The sequence below is a fragment of the Arachis stenosperma genome, unplaced genomic scaffold, assembly GCF_014773155.1.
Source record: "Arachis stenosperma cultivar V10309 unplaced genomic scaffold, arast.V10309.gnm1.PFL2 arast.V10309.gnm1.Scaffold_100041, whole genome shotgun sequence".
Lineage (NCBI taxonomy): Eukaryota > Viridiplantae > Streptophyta > Magnoliopsida > Fabales > Fabaceae > Arachis > Arachis stenosperma.
In genome coordinates, this window is record NW_026651374.1 from 655,731 (window position 1) to 674,608 (window position 18,878).

The following is an 18,878-nucleotide window of genomic DNA, read 5'->3' on the forward strand; positions in this document are numbered from 1 at the left end:
CTTGATTTCCCGAGTTGTCTCAAGAGCCTACTTATTCGCGTTCTGGTTCTTACCAATCTCCCTCTCAAACAAAGGAGGGAATGGCTTTGCCCATTCGAATTAGAAAGTGCTTTCTAGAGAGCGGATGTTGACTAGCTAGGCTAACAAGGAAAGCAGATGCAAGAATGGATTTCAAAGGGGAAGAAAGTCAGAGATTGATTCTGTGTTAATCCGTAAGGTCATATCAAGGGCTTTATCTCCTAGTTTCTTTCACAGGTCTTAGTTCCGCTAGTCCTAGGAGCGAGAGGTACGAAGGCCTTGTTAGTAAATCAATATACCAGCGACCAGGAATAGGTATACAGTTCAGACGATCTTGAAGACGATTAATTTGATCAACAGCGGATAAATTATCCGCAGCAACCTATCTGCTGATCTATCCGCAGCTTCGATTCCAGCCGAAAAGCGAATGCTTCTTAGCTGCTACTTGGCTAAACATTTCTAGAAGGGATTCCGCTCCCCTTTAGGGAAAAGAATCAATGAGACTGCATTCGATTGGTATGCCAGGTTGCCTGCAGGAACCATAAACTCGTGGGCGGAAGGCCTTACTTCCTCCTTCTGATCTTCTTTTCGCTCTTAAGGGCTCTAGATAGCCTGCGTTTTCCGATCATTATGTGGACGGCAGGGCGTTGATTTCAAAGTCATAATATAGCGGAGGCTTTGATAGGGAAATTGCATTAATCTGAGTGACTACGTGCCTGCCTATCGCCCATATTCACTAATTCAAATGGAATGTTGGCGACTGACTACTTACCTTTGGTATGGTTAAACATTGTTAGACTGAATCTTCTATTCTCTTTTTCATTGTCTCGAGGTTGTAAGACCTCTACTAAAGAATAGAAGGGCTGAGTCAGACTCTTCCCCGGCAACCAACAATCCCAGGATATCCTAATGAGATAAACGAAGTTCTCGCACGAGGTTTAATCCTTCTTGTCATATTTGATGATGAGATCAAAGACTTTAGTTGTCCAAAACGGATAAGATCGGGCTAACCCCTATCGATCGAACTACAGTAGTCCATCAAACCAGGATTGAGGCATCCGGATTTCTTAGCATACCACGCCACTTGGCGTAGCAATGCTTGGTCCAACCGTCTAAGAATAGACCACTCCAGGAAGCTAATCAAGGACAGGGGCCTAAATGGACTATGAGTACTCCCCTCGTAAAGCTCCCCTGCACCCTTCACCACAGCTGTTGGTAAATCCATTTTCTTCCCAGACACCACCGCTTGACCAGCCCATAGTCAGAATTCTTCAAGTCAGTCTTGGACGACCTCGAAACTGCTGAGCGAGGAACCCCTTTCTCTAGCTCCTCCTCCAGAAGCCCATCAAAGGTGGGTCTGTAGGTAGTGATGTTCCTGCACCTTCTATTCCCGCCTATTGAGGCCGTTGACTCTGTAAAGGAAGAACAACAATGAATCCTGCTTCCTTGTGTAGTTCCAGCTGATCCAGTCGATTTAGAAATCCCTTATAGGGCGATATCCACCAAGCCAGCAGCATACCTTTCAGAACCAAAGTGACCCCTACTAGATGCGGCAAAATCCACCAACGTCAGGGATGGTAGCTAAAGATCGGAATAGAAATCCAGTGTGAGCTAACCGAATTTACCCTGCTTCATCTATCGTTAGGGCTCGGTGAGAATCTTACCTACCTTCCCTTTCCCCTGTTGTCTTGTCTAGCTATAAAAGAACTTCTCTAGCGCCTCAAAGAAAGGGCTCCGTAACTCAACCTTCGCCTTTCACACTAAGCTAATTCAAGTGCACTAAGCAAAATGAACCCTAAAGCTTCAGCTGCTATCCGTGACAAGGTGGTATCAGAGCCTTGCTTCGAGGAAGCCTGGTTCGAGCTTGGTTCGTGGGAGCGAGACTACTTGTGGGCAAGCATGTCTGGCATGACTGAGGAAGTTGCTATCAACATGTAGGGAAGGGAATCCCAACCTCCTCAGCAGGGAAGCAAGAAGGGACGAGGTCATAGTAAGTGCTGAGGACCTTGCTTGCTAGTCTATCTGTGAAAGTTTCTGCATTGGAGGCTGAACATGAGCCGTCTTCAAGACATTACGTGAGAAGGAGAAATGCTCCTTTGTAAGGGAAGAGGCTCACTTCTTAGGGCTCCCCCGAAGATTGTATTAAAGGACCCTACGTATGGATGAGAAGAAGATGCAAGCTATCAAGGGATGGGCCCACTTGTGTTGCCGAGTTAAGATCATTTCTTGGGTTGGTGAACTACTACAGGCCGTCCATTAAGGGCTACTCTGCAAGGGCCTCTAACTTGTTGAAGAAGAAGAAGCCATGGTCCTGTACAGAGGATAAGGCCTTTGACGATCTAAAGACAGTGGTGATAGAGGAACCCCTTTGCGAAGGAAGCCCTGGAGAGCAGTAAGGTGCGCTCAACTACCATAGTCGAGGAAAATGTCACTCCAGTCAAGGAAAAGTCACTCCTAGCTCGGCTCGATGCCAAGTTGAACTCTCGTCTCTTGTAAGATGCATGGCTTTGAAAGAAGTCAATCTAGGCAATGATCAGGCGAAATCTACCAACCACACCGGTTTGTTTGGCGGTAGGATTGGGGCGAAGAAATCCCATGTCCTTGTAAAAGCCCTAGTGAGCCGATAGGTGGGAGCAACCTTGGATCGGTAAGTTCTAGATAATGATAAACGAGAGTAGTCAGGAGTGCGGAGCTAGAGATTCTGACTTCTATTTAATACGAAACCCCCTAAGGAATTCATTCTGGGACTAGAAAGTCCACTATAGATATTGAGTTACCGAAAGGTATAGGATTCCCGAAAGGCCCCAATCATCTATTCTATAACCTGGAAAGCGGAGGTCGATTTGGGATAGATTTCTCTTGTTAGAGCTAGTGCCCTTAGAGGAGTCTTTCTATTGCATGTGTTACGGGCGAAATAGTCTAGTTAAAGCATCAACTCTTATTGATTTGTGCGCCATTGCTCAATGAACTCGTCTATCGGAAAGCAGGCGCCTAAGAAAGAAAGCAAATATTTGACCCAAGCCTTCAAGGCTTCCTAAACCCTCTTTTATGAAGATAAAGACTAAGTAGGAGTGGAGCGCTAGTCCTCTGACCTCTGCTGAAGGTGATAACTGCCTTTAGTGTTGGATGCCATTAAATGGAGAGACCGCTGGAGTGACTCGGCTAATCAACTCCTAAACCCGGGACTTGAGTCAAAGGTAGTTTCTTTGAGGGCCCTTAAGTTAAGAATTGATTTAGCAGTTACAGAAGTTCCGGAAAGAGGAAGAGCCCGAGCTAGTTGTTCTATGTTGAGTTATGCGTCCTTCCTCTGAAAGAGCAGCTAGCTGCAAGAAGCCAAACTCTTGGTCTTACACGGGAAAGTAGATAGACTAGCTTCCAGCTAACACTTAACCCGACTATGAAGACTTTAGCATTCCTGCCGGTGATTCAATTACTAAAGCATTGGATTCCAGCAACAAGGAAATCTACCAACCACTAGACCAGAGGTTCGTCTTTCATCTTCCGTACGGGAATGGAAAGCTTCCCGGCCACTTCCTGATCTCAGAGATTGGATGATAGGGATTGTGAACAGCACGAGTTCTCACCCTCGACCAGACATAGAGCTCAGAAAATGTCCAGCGCTACTTTTCCACATCACTTGACTTTGCCAAAGGCATGCCAGGGAATAGATTCACCAGATAAATGAAAAAGGAAAAGATTCAAACCTGAGAGAGATACTGAACACATTCCATTAGATGAAAGAGACTCTATAAAAGATAGGGATCACAGCCCAATCCAAAAGACCTAGAACACTAGACTTCATCCCATGGAGAGAGAAAGATCCAGTCGGATGGGAGTTTCATTACTAGAATCAATCTATCACACGTTGGGATCAGCGGGAAGCGAAGGTCAAGGTTCAGAAGTAGCCAGCCATATGCTGATCCTGTCTTGTATTGGCTTCAGTGGCATCCACTGCGTTCCTTCTTCCGTCTCTTGTTTCGTAGGGTTTGATTCACCTTCTCAATTGGCTGCTCTGCTACCCATGAAGTAGGAAGGGCTCGATGCCCCTATTCTATTCTGATACCGCATTGGGCCTATCCTCGAGACAGGTTTGGGATAAGAATTCGTTGCTTAGTCGAGTGAAGGAAGCGGGGCAACTAGGCTAAGTCCCAAAGCAAAAGAGAATTAGACAGGTGAAAGGTTGTTTACTTCCTTCAGAAAAGTATGACTAGGAATTTGAGACTTTCCCCCTACCTTATTTAGATTAAGTTTGGCTACTAACTCAACTACTTGCCTTAAAATGAATGGCTATTAGTCCTGGTCCGGATCGCCCCTGACTGCTTGCTTCTTCTTACTTCATCTACATCACACCTAGAGCCCGGATCTGGTAAGGTACGGCGATGGTCTTAGGCACCTACCACAGCCCTAAATCGAGGGGTCGTCATTCTATTTATATAGCAGCCAGCTTACTGTAAGCCGAACGAGGACGATAGTGATACCTCGTATAGATGAAAGAGGTTAAGGTTAGATCACGGGGGGTTCGGTTCGCTTAGCTCTGAGATTCTGCACCAGGAGTGCTACAAGTATGGATTTCTTCCAAGTCGAAATGACTTAAGTGATAGATCGAATCGTTTAGTACGTTTGAAGATGCTCGACTTCAAGGTAGTTTACTTGCTTACTTGTTAGAGTAAGGAACAAAGCATCCACTCTTCTCTTCCTACGTTCGTGCCTGATCCCTGAAGTAACTTCACTCGACTTAGAGGAAAGAGAGAATTTATTTTGTTTTGCCTTTCTTTCTTGTATCTGCTTTAACGGAGCCCATACCTAACTCTGACGCTCTTTAGCTACAAGAAGACGAATAAGGAAGGAAGATCGTAGATACATAGCGTCAGTCTCAACAGCCTATATCTTATCTTCTATCAGTCCTGCTTCTCCTCATCGGGAAGCAGATCCTTCACTGATATGTCCAATAAGAATCTATAATAGCCTAATAGTATGTTGCCTTTCCTCTCAAGCGCCGAGGGCTTAAAGGTCCCAGGTTCCGGATCCCCTTATTCAACTCATCTTTATTTAGAAGTCCGAGAATAGAGGACTAACTCAATAGCTACAGGAGCGGGGCTTCTTTGCGAAACCCGAAGCCCGGGTGCCACATCCGGTCCTAAATTAATAGAGAGACCGGTAAAGACGGTTGCCTAGCTTACTTGGTAATGGACTCCTTTTGTTTAGCGGTCATGGATCGATTCTAGGTAGCGTTCTTGTTTGTATACTATTCTCATAATTCACGTTCTGATCTTTCTTATCTTGATCTAACGGCCGGCCAAAGAGAGAGCGACTGGTAGGGAAAATGATTAGATATAGAGTGGAAGGCAGAACGAATCCAAAGGCTAATCTGACACTCTAATAATCCCAGGAGAGTAAGGATCCTCTAGCCTGAGTCTCAAACCAAACTCCGGTAAGGGGAAGTAGCGAGATTCCGATTCCTTCGTGGGGAATCAACGAAGCTTACTGCCCAACCTGCGCTCCAGCAGCTTGAGTACTTAGTTAACGCCCGCCCCAGCCCTGTCAATCATTGGATTGGGTAAAAAGTCCCCTTCTTTCTTTGAGTCCCAACCTTTGAGTCCCTGGTTCGCCTGTACTTGATAATGGCGTGTGGGCGGGATGCCTATATTATATGTATATATGTAAATGTTAGGATCATAAGAATCCAAGGGGCCTTCTCCTAGCGCTTTTTCTTACTATTACTACCGAAAACATTCGTTCTTCCGGAGTGACTACTGACTTCTGTCTTTAGCTTTATAAGGGGCCAATGCTTGATCAATAATGAGTGAACGGGCCGTATCAGACGGAGTAGGATCTGTCGTCCTCCACCTATAGCACCCAACAGCGACGTTGCTCAGTCACAATACGCAGGGGCAGCCCCTCTGAATGCATTGATAGATACATCCGCTGAGCCAGGTACGAAAAGTTTTACCTGTTGTGACGAGTTGATCGCCGACGAATCCTGAAATGAATCTAAATGGGCGGGGTTTCGGACACAAAAAGGACCCATTTTGGAAAGTAAATAGAATACGTAGTTTCGAGAAATGGTCCTTTGTGAATCCTCGGAAAAAGGCGACGTGAAAACGTTCGAAAAAGCACCAAGATCTTGAATGCATTGCGTCATCGATTTCTCTTTTTGTCTCCCCTGAGGCGTCGGCTGTGGTCGTTTCCGCTGCGTATGGATTTATGGAGAACTCTTCCTATGGCGACGGAGTCAAGATATGAAGCCTGTGAATTAGGGCTTGGGGCACCTTTTTCTATTGTGGGCCACCCCTTCCAAGGTTCTCTTCTGGAGCAGCTTTCTTCAGCGCCCATCCTGATTAAAGGATTTCTCCACATTGGGCAGCCACTCACGACAAACTGTCCTTGTCTCAGGGCTTGGAGCCTCTCTTGGGCCCCGTTGGGGAGTCCGGTGACAGTCTCTTCCTTATTACTAATCTCTTATGCCTCTAGTCCTTGCTTAGATTCTCTATCATTTGATAATTTATCCAATATCTCTTAGTCAATCTATTCAAACCACCTCGTCAAACGAGTGTCATGCAAGGCTTGCCGGTATCTGATTATTAGAGTCCTGACCTTCCTATAGTAAACTTCTCTGGAGCTGCTTCCGTCTTTCTTTTTGCCACATTGATAGGTCGTCTCCGTCTCCTTCCCTTAGAGGAAAGGCCCTTGGATCTCCAACTAGAATCTATGATTCATCCGTGGCTCTCCTTGTTAACCTGCAAAAACCCCCAAGCCATGGTATTCAATCTGTTTTGTAATAGATTGCTAGACCTATTGCAAGAGCTCTTAGACCCTTTATTGAACATCGCGAAAGTCTCTTCCCCCCCTAATTAATATTTTCAACGCTCTGGTAGTTAAGGGTCAAGATACTGTCGGTAAACTTAATTAATGTGACTTGTGAAGTACAGCATAATAGAGTTCGGGCTGTAGCTATGAGTGCTACAGATGGTCTAATGAGAGGAATGGAAGTGATTGACACGGGAGCTCCTTCCAGTCGCCTCCTCCGGATTTGATCCATAAATTCCTTCATTTCATTGAGGGTGGAATTAGTTACGAGGCAATCTTCCACATGAATCCGTGTCCTCTATAGCCTTCCCGGCCCGGACCAAGTAGCCTATGAAGCATCAAATTAAGTACTCAAGTAAAAGTACTTGTCCTCCCCAACAGCTGAAATCAACCCAAGCAGCATACCCGTTTAAGCATAGTCGCTCATTGTTGGTTTCGAGTGTTTATGTGCCAATTTCAGGTGAGGTAATGCTAATTGATCCTCCGTAGTTGATAAACAGAGCCTGTTACTCATAAGTCAAAATCAAACTATGCCCATTCAAAATGATTTCAATGCTGATTTAGGGCCGGCCAAACGAATGAGACTTGTTCACCAACGAAAAGAAAATAGAGAGTGCTAACCCGAAGCACCGTCCCCATACTATCTATCATATATCCAATTGACGACTTTCCTGCTACTCCTAGTAGGAGAAGGACAAAGAACAGAGGAAAGAGACATAGGATAGACGAAAGATGGAGAGAAAGAGTATAATCCATTTTTAACCCCTCGCAACAAGTTCAGTTTGAAACCGAATTCCTTCCTTACTGCAGTAGCCGTAGTAGTAGCAGTAGGAATAGTCGCCAAATAGACGGAATTAGTCTTAGTGCCGTAGTTGGATTACCTTCCTCACCTTCCCTTTGTCCTTTCACTTCTGACAGCCCCCACTCCTTCCCTTTGTCCCTTAACTGCTGACAGCAAGCATTCCTGGAGCAAGTAATCTGCCAAAGAATAGAAAAGAGAGGTTGATCGCTGTCTTTATGAGTTCGTGATGAGACGGAGATCTCAATCAAGGGCTCTGAAAGCAACTCTTGAACCCCAGGAGAGGGAACTCAATAGGTAGAGGCTATAGAACCTGGGGCGGTTCTACTTCATTTGTTTGCTTCGGTTTACCTTCTTTCAGTGGTAGCTTTTGTGTCTAGCTCGTTCTCTTATTCCCAGCTCGAAAGAAAAATGCTTTAATCTAAGATCCCCCTGAGCCTGCTAACTCAACTCTTCTTTCTTAGCAATGATCTGTTATCAATGAATTTCTTCCTTACCGGAATTCGGAGATAGGACTTAGCCGGGTATTTGACTTCAGCTTAGCTGCTTAGCGAATGCTATATTTAGCCCTTTCCGGCCCGGGTCCGGGTATAGGTAGTAAGTATTGAGACATGTAATTACGTTCGGATCGGGCTACATGCTTGTTGACCAAATTTTGTGAAGATCATCTGTTAGCTACGATAAGCCACTATAGGATCGTAGAAAGTGTGTTCTCAGTTATTCAAGGAGCGAAAGGGCTCAGCAACACCGACGTGGGCATTCGGTAAAACTAAACCATTTCAAGCGCTCCCATATGCACACCGCATCTTAGGGCTATTTCAATGTAGTATAGTTCTAAAAAAGTGGTTCATTCGCCCCGGATTCCACCCTACTATGGCATAGTCAAACTCTTTGTTCTCATAACAGAGAACCGCCTTAGTTGGAAGCTAAACCAAAGCTAAGCTTGTAGGCTCGTAGAGAAAGCTATTGTGCAGGTATACCCACAATCCATGTTCCTGAACAGTCTCGTTCGAACATCTTAGGGTTCACTTCAAGCCGTGGCTTGCTTTCTCGGTATCGTAAGTCTAAACTCTTTATTTAAGCCAGATAACTAATAGATAGAGATATAGCTCAGTAAACACTGGAATCACTATCGCCTTCGGCTTAAACACGGCTACGCTTCGCTCTATCGCTAGTGAAAGAAGATAGCAATTTCTGGTCACTTTCAGTCTAACCCGGATTTACTTAGTTAGTCGGGACTTGCTTCTTAGCGTGTAGTGGATCCACCAGGCTAGCTTTCCTGTAGTAGAGCGCGGGGAGAGTGACCATCAGGGCCTTGAATAGTTTATGAGGATCTTGAATTATACAGTGCCCTAAGATCCCAATCCTCAAGCGAATGGCTTTTACTCAACCTCAATTCATTCAGTTAGGGCCCCTTGGTGTATTAAACCACCAAATAATGGTAGCTGGGTTTGTAGGAAACTTTTTCAGGTGAGAGAGTTGGCTATAAGATATATTATACTAAAAGTTGGCAATGAAACCAATACATCTCATCTCTCTGGTATGACTCTTGGCTGCCTATGGGTTCTATAGTGGAAAGTTATGTATGGTGAGCAGATCATGGGGGAGTCTTTTGTTCCCCAAAATAAATGTAAAAGTTGCAGACATACTTTTTTTTTAATTCCGGATGGTCCCTCCCTACAGCTGCAAATCAAGATCCGCAAGAAATTGGGGAGTGTATCAGAGCCATAAGGCCCTTGAACAGTGAGCAATAAGATAGAGTTATATGGATGCCTGATCACTCAGTTTTCCATAAAAAACGCCTGGAGGTTAATCAGAGCTACTATGCCTTGGTTGAATTAAAACCGGAGATCTTTTTAAGAAGGAACTCAGTCGTGGACTGATTCCGACCCTTTACCAGAAGAAAACGGAGGAGCGGTATGGTTTCTATTAGAAAGGCTATTTCTTGAGTATCCAGAATAGTCTGTAGCGAAAAGCCTTCCTCATAGGCAAGGCAGGAGCTAGAAGCAACTCGCCAGACTCGAACTGGCACGGCTCGCATCAAGCCTATTCTTCCCTCAATAGAGTTTCTTTTGTTACGCAGTTCGAAAGCCTAAGCCTTTTGACATCTGCGGGCCCGCCGGCTAAACGAAAAGAGTCCTCTTTCCGGACTCCCCCTAGACCTCTGTCTGGCCTAGGGGACATCTCTAAGCTCTAGAGCTCCTGTCTCCTCACTAAAAGCGTAACCGGCACCAATCTCCCTTTCATCTTGGGGGCGACTCTATACCTTCCCGGCGCATCGTTACGTGCCCTCATTAACCTTCTGTAAGGCAAGATTCCTAATGGTGGGGGAGCCCTCTAAACCCACTTTCCCCCTCCCCCCCGCTTAGCGGGGGGCCTCGCAGTCGCCTTTGGCTCGAGCTACTTTTGCTTTCCGGTAACAGATAGCTTGCTGCCCAAGTCTACCTCCCAAAAGCGAGCCATATCGTAAAAAAACCAATCACCTCTAACACTTACAAAGACCTCTGAAGCGATCTTCTTATAGTAAGTAAGTTTAGATTAAGCCAACCTGCTAATCCCTAGATCTAGAGCTAGAGAAAGAAAAAGCAAGGCAACTTCCGTGACGAGTCAATTCGGATTGGATTGGAGTCTAGATCTTGGTGGGAAGTCCAATATCCAGTCATTTTGAGATGTAGGAAATGTCGCGCCATAAACTGAAAGGATATAATAAAGGTGTATCCTATAATAGCCAAAGCAATCCATGATGTGACAAAGTGGATAGAGCTTTGAAGAAAGATAACACTGATGCTATACTATACATTGATCTTACCGCAACGCCCCTCCTTGCTTGCCTAAGAGTTCTTGCTTCAAGTTCACTTGCCTTGCTTCTTCTTCCTTGGATGCTGTTGCATCATTAGATAGGACTTTCTTTGATCGTTCGCGCACAAGAAAAGAAGTCCGTAAGGTTGAAAAGGGATTTGTTTTTAACTCTAGCTCTGACTCAACGTTGGGATTCCTCCTTTTCAACAAGTTCTTTCAGAATCTGTTGATATGAGATTCAACCGATAGCGGATTAATAAAGTGCAGTCGATGTGACACAATACAACGACAAGCGAATCTGCTCTAATCTCACGGGTAGGTACTTAACAGGAGAGAGGGATCCGCGCTAGCCTATTTCGCGTTGGGAAACTCTACCGAAGTGTATGTGTTAAGGATATAGTCATTTCACCGATACGGATAACCGACTTGAGGAGGAAGACCCCTTTCATTTTTGAAGTACCTAGGGGTACTAATACTAAACAAAGGCAAGTTGGGAAGGATGTTTTTCCATTACCAAAGAGCCACAAAGGCGGATTAATAGCCGTCGGAATCCAACAAAGCAGTGTAGGATTAGGATAAATAGCTCCTAAATCCACTAACCCAGGAAGAATGCCATCAACTCCCTCCATCCAACAGCCGGTAAGCAAGGAATATTCCCAGTCAAACTGCTATTACCTGCTCGTCTATCCTCCAGGACAATAAGTATTTTCCCATCAACAGCCAATACAAAAAATTTCCATGATAGCCGAGGCTGCTAACAACCGAAAGAGGGACTGATAGGAGTTTGTTGCCGAAACCGTCTCGCTACCACAGGTTTCCCTTACCTACCGGAATGAAATACAGGAATTAGAACCAGAAACTGCCGGGATGAACAGATGGAGGTATTCACCCAATAGTAGCTACCCCACCACTGGGTATTGTTCCCCTACAACGCAGTGGTTAAGTTCTTTCTTTCCCCGATCTACTAGCTACACAGGGATTCACCAAATAAGAGCTACACTGCTTCGTTGCCCTTATTGAATAGCCCTTGGTGCCTTAGGAATTTCGTATAGTATAAATCATCCGCATATCCTCGATACTCAATTTACTTTTACATCTCTCGTGCCACACAAACGGAATTTACTTAACTCGGTCAAAGAGAAATACAATTCGAAATGAGCGCACCATGAAAACGTTCTAATCCAACTCTGTCTGCTCTAAAGCATCCAGGCCATAAGCCAAGCATTGAATTCTTACCCCTTGGCTAATCCAACTCTAAACCTAAACTTCGGATTCAATCCAGCCCCAAGCTGGGGCTACCCTTTTTTTTACCTACCGGATCCAACGATTCGAGGTCTGCCCGCCCTAATGACCGAATGCGGCGGTCCCTCCCAATCGGTCATTAGGGCGGCACCCCGGTTTTCTGAGTGCCACCCGTAAACAGTTAAAAACAGAAAGTATCATGGTACGTCGTCCACGGGGTTTGGGAAGTGCCTTTGCTCCCTTTCCCAATCGTGGACGCGGTGACCTAATTCCAGATCGAGTCTGAAATCTCGACCTTTAAGGCTAGAATTCCATTTCATTTGTTCGAGAATTCTTAAGATTTGCTGCAGTTTGAGCGGAGAAGCCGTTTCCAGTCTAAGATCGTCAAAAAGCTTCTGGAGCATGTCCTTCCTTGGTTTCCTACCTTTTATTATAAAGAAAACTTTTTCAATGCGGTTTTTCAACCACATCGGATCAGGGGCTTCCGGCACCCCTGTACCTTAAAGGGGATTGGGAGCCTGTTGTGATGTGTGATGGGCCCACCACATTCTCCCCTGCTCCGGCAGCGTTCGCCGAATCCACTCGCTGCCTTACCGAGGAAGGCCCTATTTCTTCCCTGGGATCACTGTCTCGTGCCTCCGGGTTTCTTGAAGCGGGCTCGGCTTCGCTATTTTCCGTACCCTCACCTGATGGTGACCGGTTAAGGTATTTTAGCCAACTCTCCGAGCCACTGTTCCCTGAATTTGTCCCAGTTGCCATCCAAGGAACCACAGAGGCTCCTTCGGTAATAAGGAACCAAAATCCTAAACAAATAAGGAAGGAAAAACACCCGGGGAGGCCCAACTGACATAATGCAAAGGAGGGCCCGACCCCCCACCCTTCGCCTAATTCTTTTGAATCCCGGCCCGGTTTTTCCCCACTAACCAATTACGTTACGACCACTTAACAAACTTGGTTGACGAACATGGTTTATGCGCCGCTAATGTAGCGGCTTGTCGAGCATTTGCAAAATTCACACCATCCATTTCAAATAGGACTTGTCCCGTGGACACACGAGCAATCCAACCCGTAGGATTTCCCTTTCCTCTTCCCATTCTGACTTCTGTAGGTTTCCCGGTAATAGGGATATCCGCGAAAACTCTTACCCATATCTTACCATTTTTCGGAATTGTCCGCTCATAGCACGATGGAAGTGTCCGATTATAGCCCGACGCGCTGCTTCAATGGCTCGATATGAAAGACGACCAGCTCTACAACTTTGAGTGCCATATCTTCCAAAACCTAGTTTTGTTCCGTCTGGTTCGCAACCCCTACTACATCTGCCTTTACGATATTTACTAAATTTCGTACGTTTCGGATATAGCACGTCCCTTTTTTTTTTTACTATATGAAATCCACACTTTGACACCTGAGATTCCGTAACGAGTAGATACTTCCGCGGAAGCATAATCGATTTTCTGGTTAAATACATTACGAGATGTTTTTCCATACTTTCCGCATTCAGTTCTAGCTATTTCTGCGCCTTCAGATCGACCTGAACAACATATACGGATCCCCTCTACCCCTTTCTAATGAGGGGAAATTTACCGTTTTCTACTCAAAAACCAGAGAACACTCGACCGATCTCATCCAATTGAAAAAAAAAGTGCTAATTCGACTGTCCTGTCTATTAAGGAGGATCACGAATCCTGGGAATCCTGAGGCGGACCATCTCGAATAGATAAAATATTCTACTTATCCTAAATAGATATTGGTTAAGAAAAGATAGAAACATTCCTATTTTTTATACATCGGGTCGTTAAATTTCTGATTCCCTAAAGAAACCAGATAATCTATAAAAGTGTTCCAAACGGGACAGTTACCTGTCCCTAAGAAGCGTCGTATCCTTCGGAACTGCTCTAGCCGCCTATCGATGTCTGTTTCCCAGGCATCGTAGAGAGCCATGTTGATGGCTCGTCTAATATCCTCTTTGTCCTCATCCGTGAGATGAGGGGCGCCCTTTTTGAGAAGTAAAGCCCTAGCTTTTTCCACTATAAGAGCTTCCTCATTTTCGCAACTTGTAATGATTGCATCGACAGCTCTATATATATGGTCCTCTGTCCCCGGGTCGAGCTGAGGAAGGGGGCGGGGGCGGGCAACCTCATCTTCCTCCTCTGCTAAAATGTTGAGGTCGAAGGAGGTCCAACCCGAGCTCGAACCTTCGTGTGAACCCACACCCACTATGGAGTTGGATCCACCGGAGGAATGGCTAGTAGTCGGCAGCACCGGGAACAGGGAAAGATCAAAGAATTGAGAAGGAGTCAAGAAGTGGTACAGGGTGAATCCAACGCGTACCAAAAAATAGTAAAACAAGGCCCATTGAAAAAAGAAAGAATTTTTCGCAATTTGGGTTTAGTAATAAAGAACAAATATACTTGGACTTCCCAATCATCTGGGAGATAGACCTTTATGAGAATATAGAAAGTAAAGAGGAAAAGGCAGAACCAGAAGAATTGTGTGAAATAAGTGAATTGATCCAGTTGAGGCATGATTGATTCAGACAAAAGAAATTCCCTCCATACAGACTGAACCAGGTATGGTTAAAAGCAAGCCCGCAGGACTTATGTTTGACTATAGATTGTTTGTTGTAAATCGCCAGTTGGGTTTACCAACCAAGAAAGACATGGGAAAAGAAAGATGCACAAAGGGAAGAACTCATTTCTCAGGATCAATATACATCGACCTGCTAATAGATAGAATTCCATACTAGCTAAGAGACTTTACTGAATGACTTGATCGATCATACTGTACTAGATAGACCATAATCATTTCTATACGCTATTTTGGATCTGGTCTGATCCTCTTTATTGATGGTCTTAAACCTGAGGTCCGACGTGATGTCATCTCCCAGTCTCCTACTTCCTTGGTACGAGCTGCATCACTGGCTCGTTCATTTGACGAGCGCTACCTGTTACAGAGTTCGGTTGCACGATAAAAAGCAAGGGTGCCTTCCTCATCGATGCGGACCTCTCCGTCCAATTCATCTTCTCCTTCACTTACGTCAACTAAATCTGCATTGCCGCCTCTCCTTCCGTCTCCTCCAACTAAGCCTCTGCCACCAGTGAAGAAATTGTCGGCAGCAGAAATGCAACTGCGACGGGAAAAGGGGTTGTGCTTTACTTGCGACGATAAATTCTCGTGGAAGCACAAATGTCCGAATCGCCAATACATGATTCTGCAGGTGGATGAACCGGATGGCGATGTTTCCTCCTCTGTTGTCGCCGAACCTGTTCCACCTTCCGTCGGATGATTCTCCAACTTTGCATCATTTGTCATTACAAGCTTATCATGGCACTTCTGGCAAATGTACTATCTACTTTTCTGGGTCGATTGCAGGCACCACCGTGCGCATTCTTCTCGATGGTGGCAGTTCTGACAACTTCATTCAGCCTCGAATTGCTCACTATCTGAAGTAGCCAATTGAACCGGTTCCCAACTTAAAAGCAATGGTTGGCAGTGGACAAAGGTTACCTATTGAAGGTCTCATTCATAACTTGGACATTTGCATACAGGGACATCATTTATTCCTCGGTGTCTTTGTTATGCCCTTAGCCGGTTCTGATGTTGTCATGGGCGCTTCGTGGCTCTCAACTCTTGGAGCCCATATAGCTTATTATAGTACAGCATCTTTGAAATTTGACCTTAATGTTTCGTTCAATTACAAGGGGGAAAAAGTCCTCTACCCCTACTGAGGCACAATTCCATAACATCCAACGGTTCCAGGACACAGGTGCGATTGCTGAAGCTTATACATTGACATATTTTGCACTTGACTTGGAATCCGACCCTCTGTCTTCTCTTCCAGAGTCTACACCCTCTGATTTACGTGCCATCCTAACTCGTTATCGGCAGGTCCTTGACACTCCTAAGGGCTTACCAATGCCCCGGCCACATTTCAATCGTTGATGAATTCGGTTTTCCGAGATTTGCTCCGAAAGTGCGTCTTGATATTTTTCGATGATATATTAGTGTTTAGCAAGTCTTGGCCACTGCATTTGGATCACTTGTCCCTCGTTTTGGATCGTCTACAGGCCCATTCTCTCTATGCCAAACCTTCTAAGTACTCCTTTGGACAGACCAAGATAGAGTCTTTGGGCCATGTCGTGTCCGGTTCTGGTGTTGAAATGGACCAACAAAACAAAAGGTGGCAACTGTTTTGGCTTGGCCTACTCCAACTACTAGAACTCAACTTAGGGGATTTTTTGGCCTCACCGGTTATTACCGGCCTTTCATACTAGGCTATGCTCAACTTGCAGGCCCACTCACGAATTACAGAAGGACAAGTTTTCTTGGACTGATGCGGCCCAACATTCTTTTGACGCATTGAAGCTGGCTATGACTCGGGCGCCCGTTCTTGCTTTACCCGACTTTCAGAAACCGTTTGTTGTCGAGACTGATGCATCAGGGTGTGGCATCGGCGCAGTCCTCAGTCAAGACGGCCATCCAATCGCCTATTTTCGAAGAAGCTCTCGCCACGAATGCAATCGAAGTCAGCTTATGTTCGGGAACTCCACGCTATCTCTGAAGCCGTTGCCAAATTCAGACACTACTTGCTTGGACATTTTTTTATCATTCGTACAGATCACAAAAGTTTAAAGCACCTTTCCGAGCAAGTTATTCAAAGGCCAGAACAGGCTACCGAAGCTCATGGGATTTCACTATTCCATCGAATACAAAGCCGGTAAAACGAATCAAGCTGCCGATGCTTTATCACGGGTTTGTTACATGGCACTGACTGTCTCCCATTTTACCTTCGTGGATAACATTTATGCCGCCGTTCGCTCTTCTGTTCCGTTGCAGCTGTTCCGTGAACGCCTTTCTCAAGATCCTGGGGCCTCGGAGGGGTTTTCGATAAAACAGGGGTTTTTTGTTATTTTACCATGACCGGCTAGTTTTGTCTGAGGACAATCCAGAGTTACTTCAAACCGTTATTCGCGAATTTCACACCACTCCGGTTGGTGGTCATGCTGGCGTCTTACGCACCTTCCATCGCATAGCGGCTCAGTTCTATTGGAAAGGCATGCGTCAGGATATTCAACGGTTTATTCAGTCTTGTATGGTTTGTCAGCGCGCCAAGTCCTCTCAACTGCACCCTGCTGGGTTATTGTGCCCCCTACCTCTTCCTTCTCAGATATGGGAGGACGTTGCAATGGACTTTATTACGGGACATCCACCATCGCGCGGCTTCACGGTTATAATAGTTGTGGTTGACCGTTTGTCAAAATACGGCCATTTTGCACCCCATCGAGCTAATTACACGAGTTCCCAAGTTGCTGAGACTTTTGTTTCCACTATAGTGAAACTCCATGGCGGGCTATTGTTTCTGATCGTGATAAAGCTTTCACAAGTGCTTTTTGGAAACATTTATGTAAGCTTCATGGTACGTACTACTTTGAATATGAGCTCGTCGTACCACCCGCAAACGGAGGCTTTAAATAAATGTTTGGAGCTGTACCTACGTTGCTTCGTTCATGAGACTCCGCGTTTATGGGTTTCCTACTTGCCTTGGGCTGAGTATTGTTACAACTCGTCCTTCCATTGGTATGACTCCATTCAGAGCTGTGTATGGTCGTGACCCCCCTGTTCTTCTTAAGTTTCATCCGGACGATGGGGTCCCTTCAGAATTGGAGCAACTGTTAAGAGATCGAGATGCAATACTTTCTCTCCTTAAGCGTAATTTACAGAATGCTCAGACTCGTATGAAACGCTACGCGGATACCAAGCGAAGGGAACTTCATGCCTACCTTGCTTTAAAGCGATATAGAGATAGAGTGATTTATAGTGCTAGGAATGATGAAAATCTCTGTTCTGTTGTCTTTCAGTTCTGAGTTTGACCTTGGTTTAAATGTTATTCGTTCTTTTCATTTCCTGTAAGATTAAAAAAATGTAATTCTTTGTAATTAAACATAATCTCTATCTCTTCCTATCGAGAAGTTCTTTACTTGGAAAGTCAGCATTTGCCATACTTGACTGCGGGTTCACTCCCTTCCTTCTTAGTCTAGCCCAGACCTTTCTAATACATAAGATGTCATAAATACAGAATAAGACTAGGAATCTCGATTAGAAGACTTGCTCCCTACCGGCTACCTGTGACTGGCTGAGAGATTGATTTTCCTTGTACCGCTTTCGGAAATAGAATGGAATCTGGGATCAAAGGAGATTAGGGGATGAGTTCGCACCCACATTCTCTCATAGAGTAGCGACCATAGTGACTAATTGGCAAGGAAGACGCTTGGGGAAAACTCCCTTCATCTAAAAGGAAGGGGTGGCGGATGCTCTTGATTGAAACCCGAAATCCATGCTTTTCCGAACCAGAATCGAAGAGAAAACAAAGTGAACGAAAACTGGTGCGCGTAGAAACGAGAAGTAGACCGAAAGGCCCCAAGAAGGGAAAGGCCCTCAACCCCCACAGCAGAATCTAAAGTCGTTGTTTACCTGCCGCAAGACCTAGAAAAGAGATAGAACAGGGCTGCTGCCCTAGGAATGGAAATTGAGTCACCGAGATCGGTACGGTACGTAGCATAGGACCTCGGAAAGAACTCGTCTTTGTTCTGATGACGCTAAGAAGACCTTGAAAAGCCATAAGACGGATAAGATTGCGACAGGTAATGACGAATCAATCAAGCCAGGACCTTGTCCCCTTCCAGTGCCCCGGAGGCATTCATTCTAAGAAGTACACTGGGAGTTTACCTGTTCTTTTCAAAGAGAGGGCAGATTGAATCCTTGTGAATCGAAGAGGAACGAAGTCCCTTGAAACGATGCGGGTTAGCCGGGAGGAGATCAAATAGAAAAGTGGACGATTCCAGGTCAGAGACCGAAGCAAGGTTGACATCCTTGATGGATACCCCTTTATCCCTTAGCGAGTATAAAAAAAGTGATCCTAAGCGCACTCATTTTCCAAATAATTAATGCTATCTGTAGACAGTTTCACCCTGAGATCGATGATGGCACCTTGGATCCCTTGTGGTACTCATCTGGCTGCCCCTTTTTGGAATGGGATTTCTCGCTTGTTCCGTTCAAACCAACTTGTGGAACAAGAATTCCAGGAATTAGACCACCTTATTGGGAGGAATCCTTCTCTCCAAGGAATTGATTCCCCTCCTTTAAAGACTTTCCTAAGGACTATTCTTAGGGGGAAGGATGCAGCCGCAGCGGTGGACAGCGCCAAAGAGAA

The 18,878-nt window shown here is 45.3% G+C and overlaps 1 protein-coding gene across 1 annotated transcript; it reads right to left on the reverse strand.

Annotated features, from left to right (window-relative positions):
- Positions 1–9,451: 9,451 nt before the first annotated feature.
- Positions 9,452–13,429, reverse strand: LOC130960045 (60S ribosomal protein L16, mitochondrial-like). The gene is given in 2 exon segments (XM_057885403.1): positions 9,452–12,830; positions 12,833–13,429. Coding segments are annotated over 2 exon segments (555 nt in total). The 5' UTR covers positions 13,155–13,429; the 3' UTR covers positions 9,452–12,597.
- Between the last annotated feature and the right edge of the window lie 5,449 nt (positions 13,430–18,878).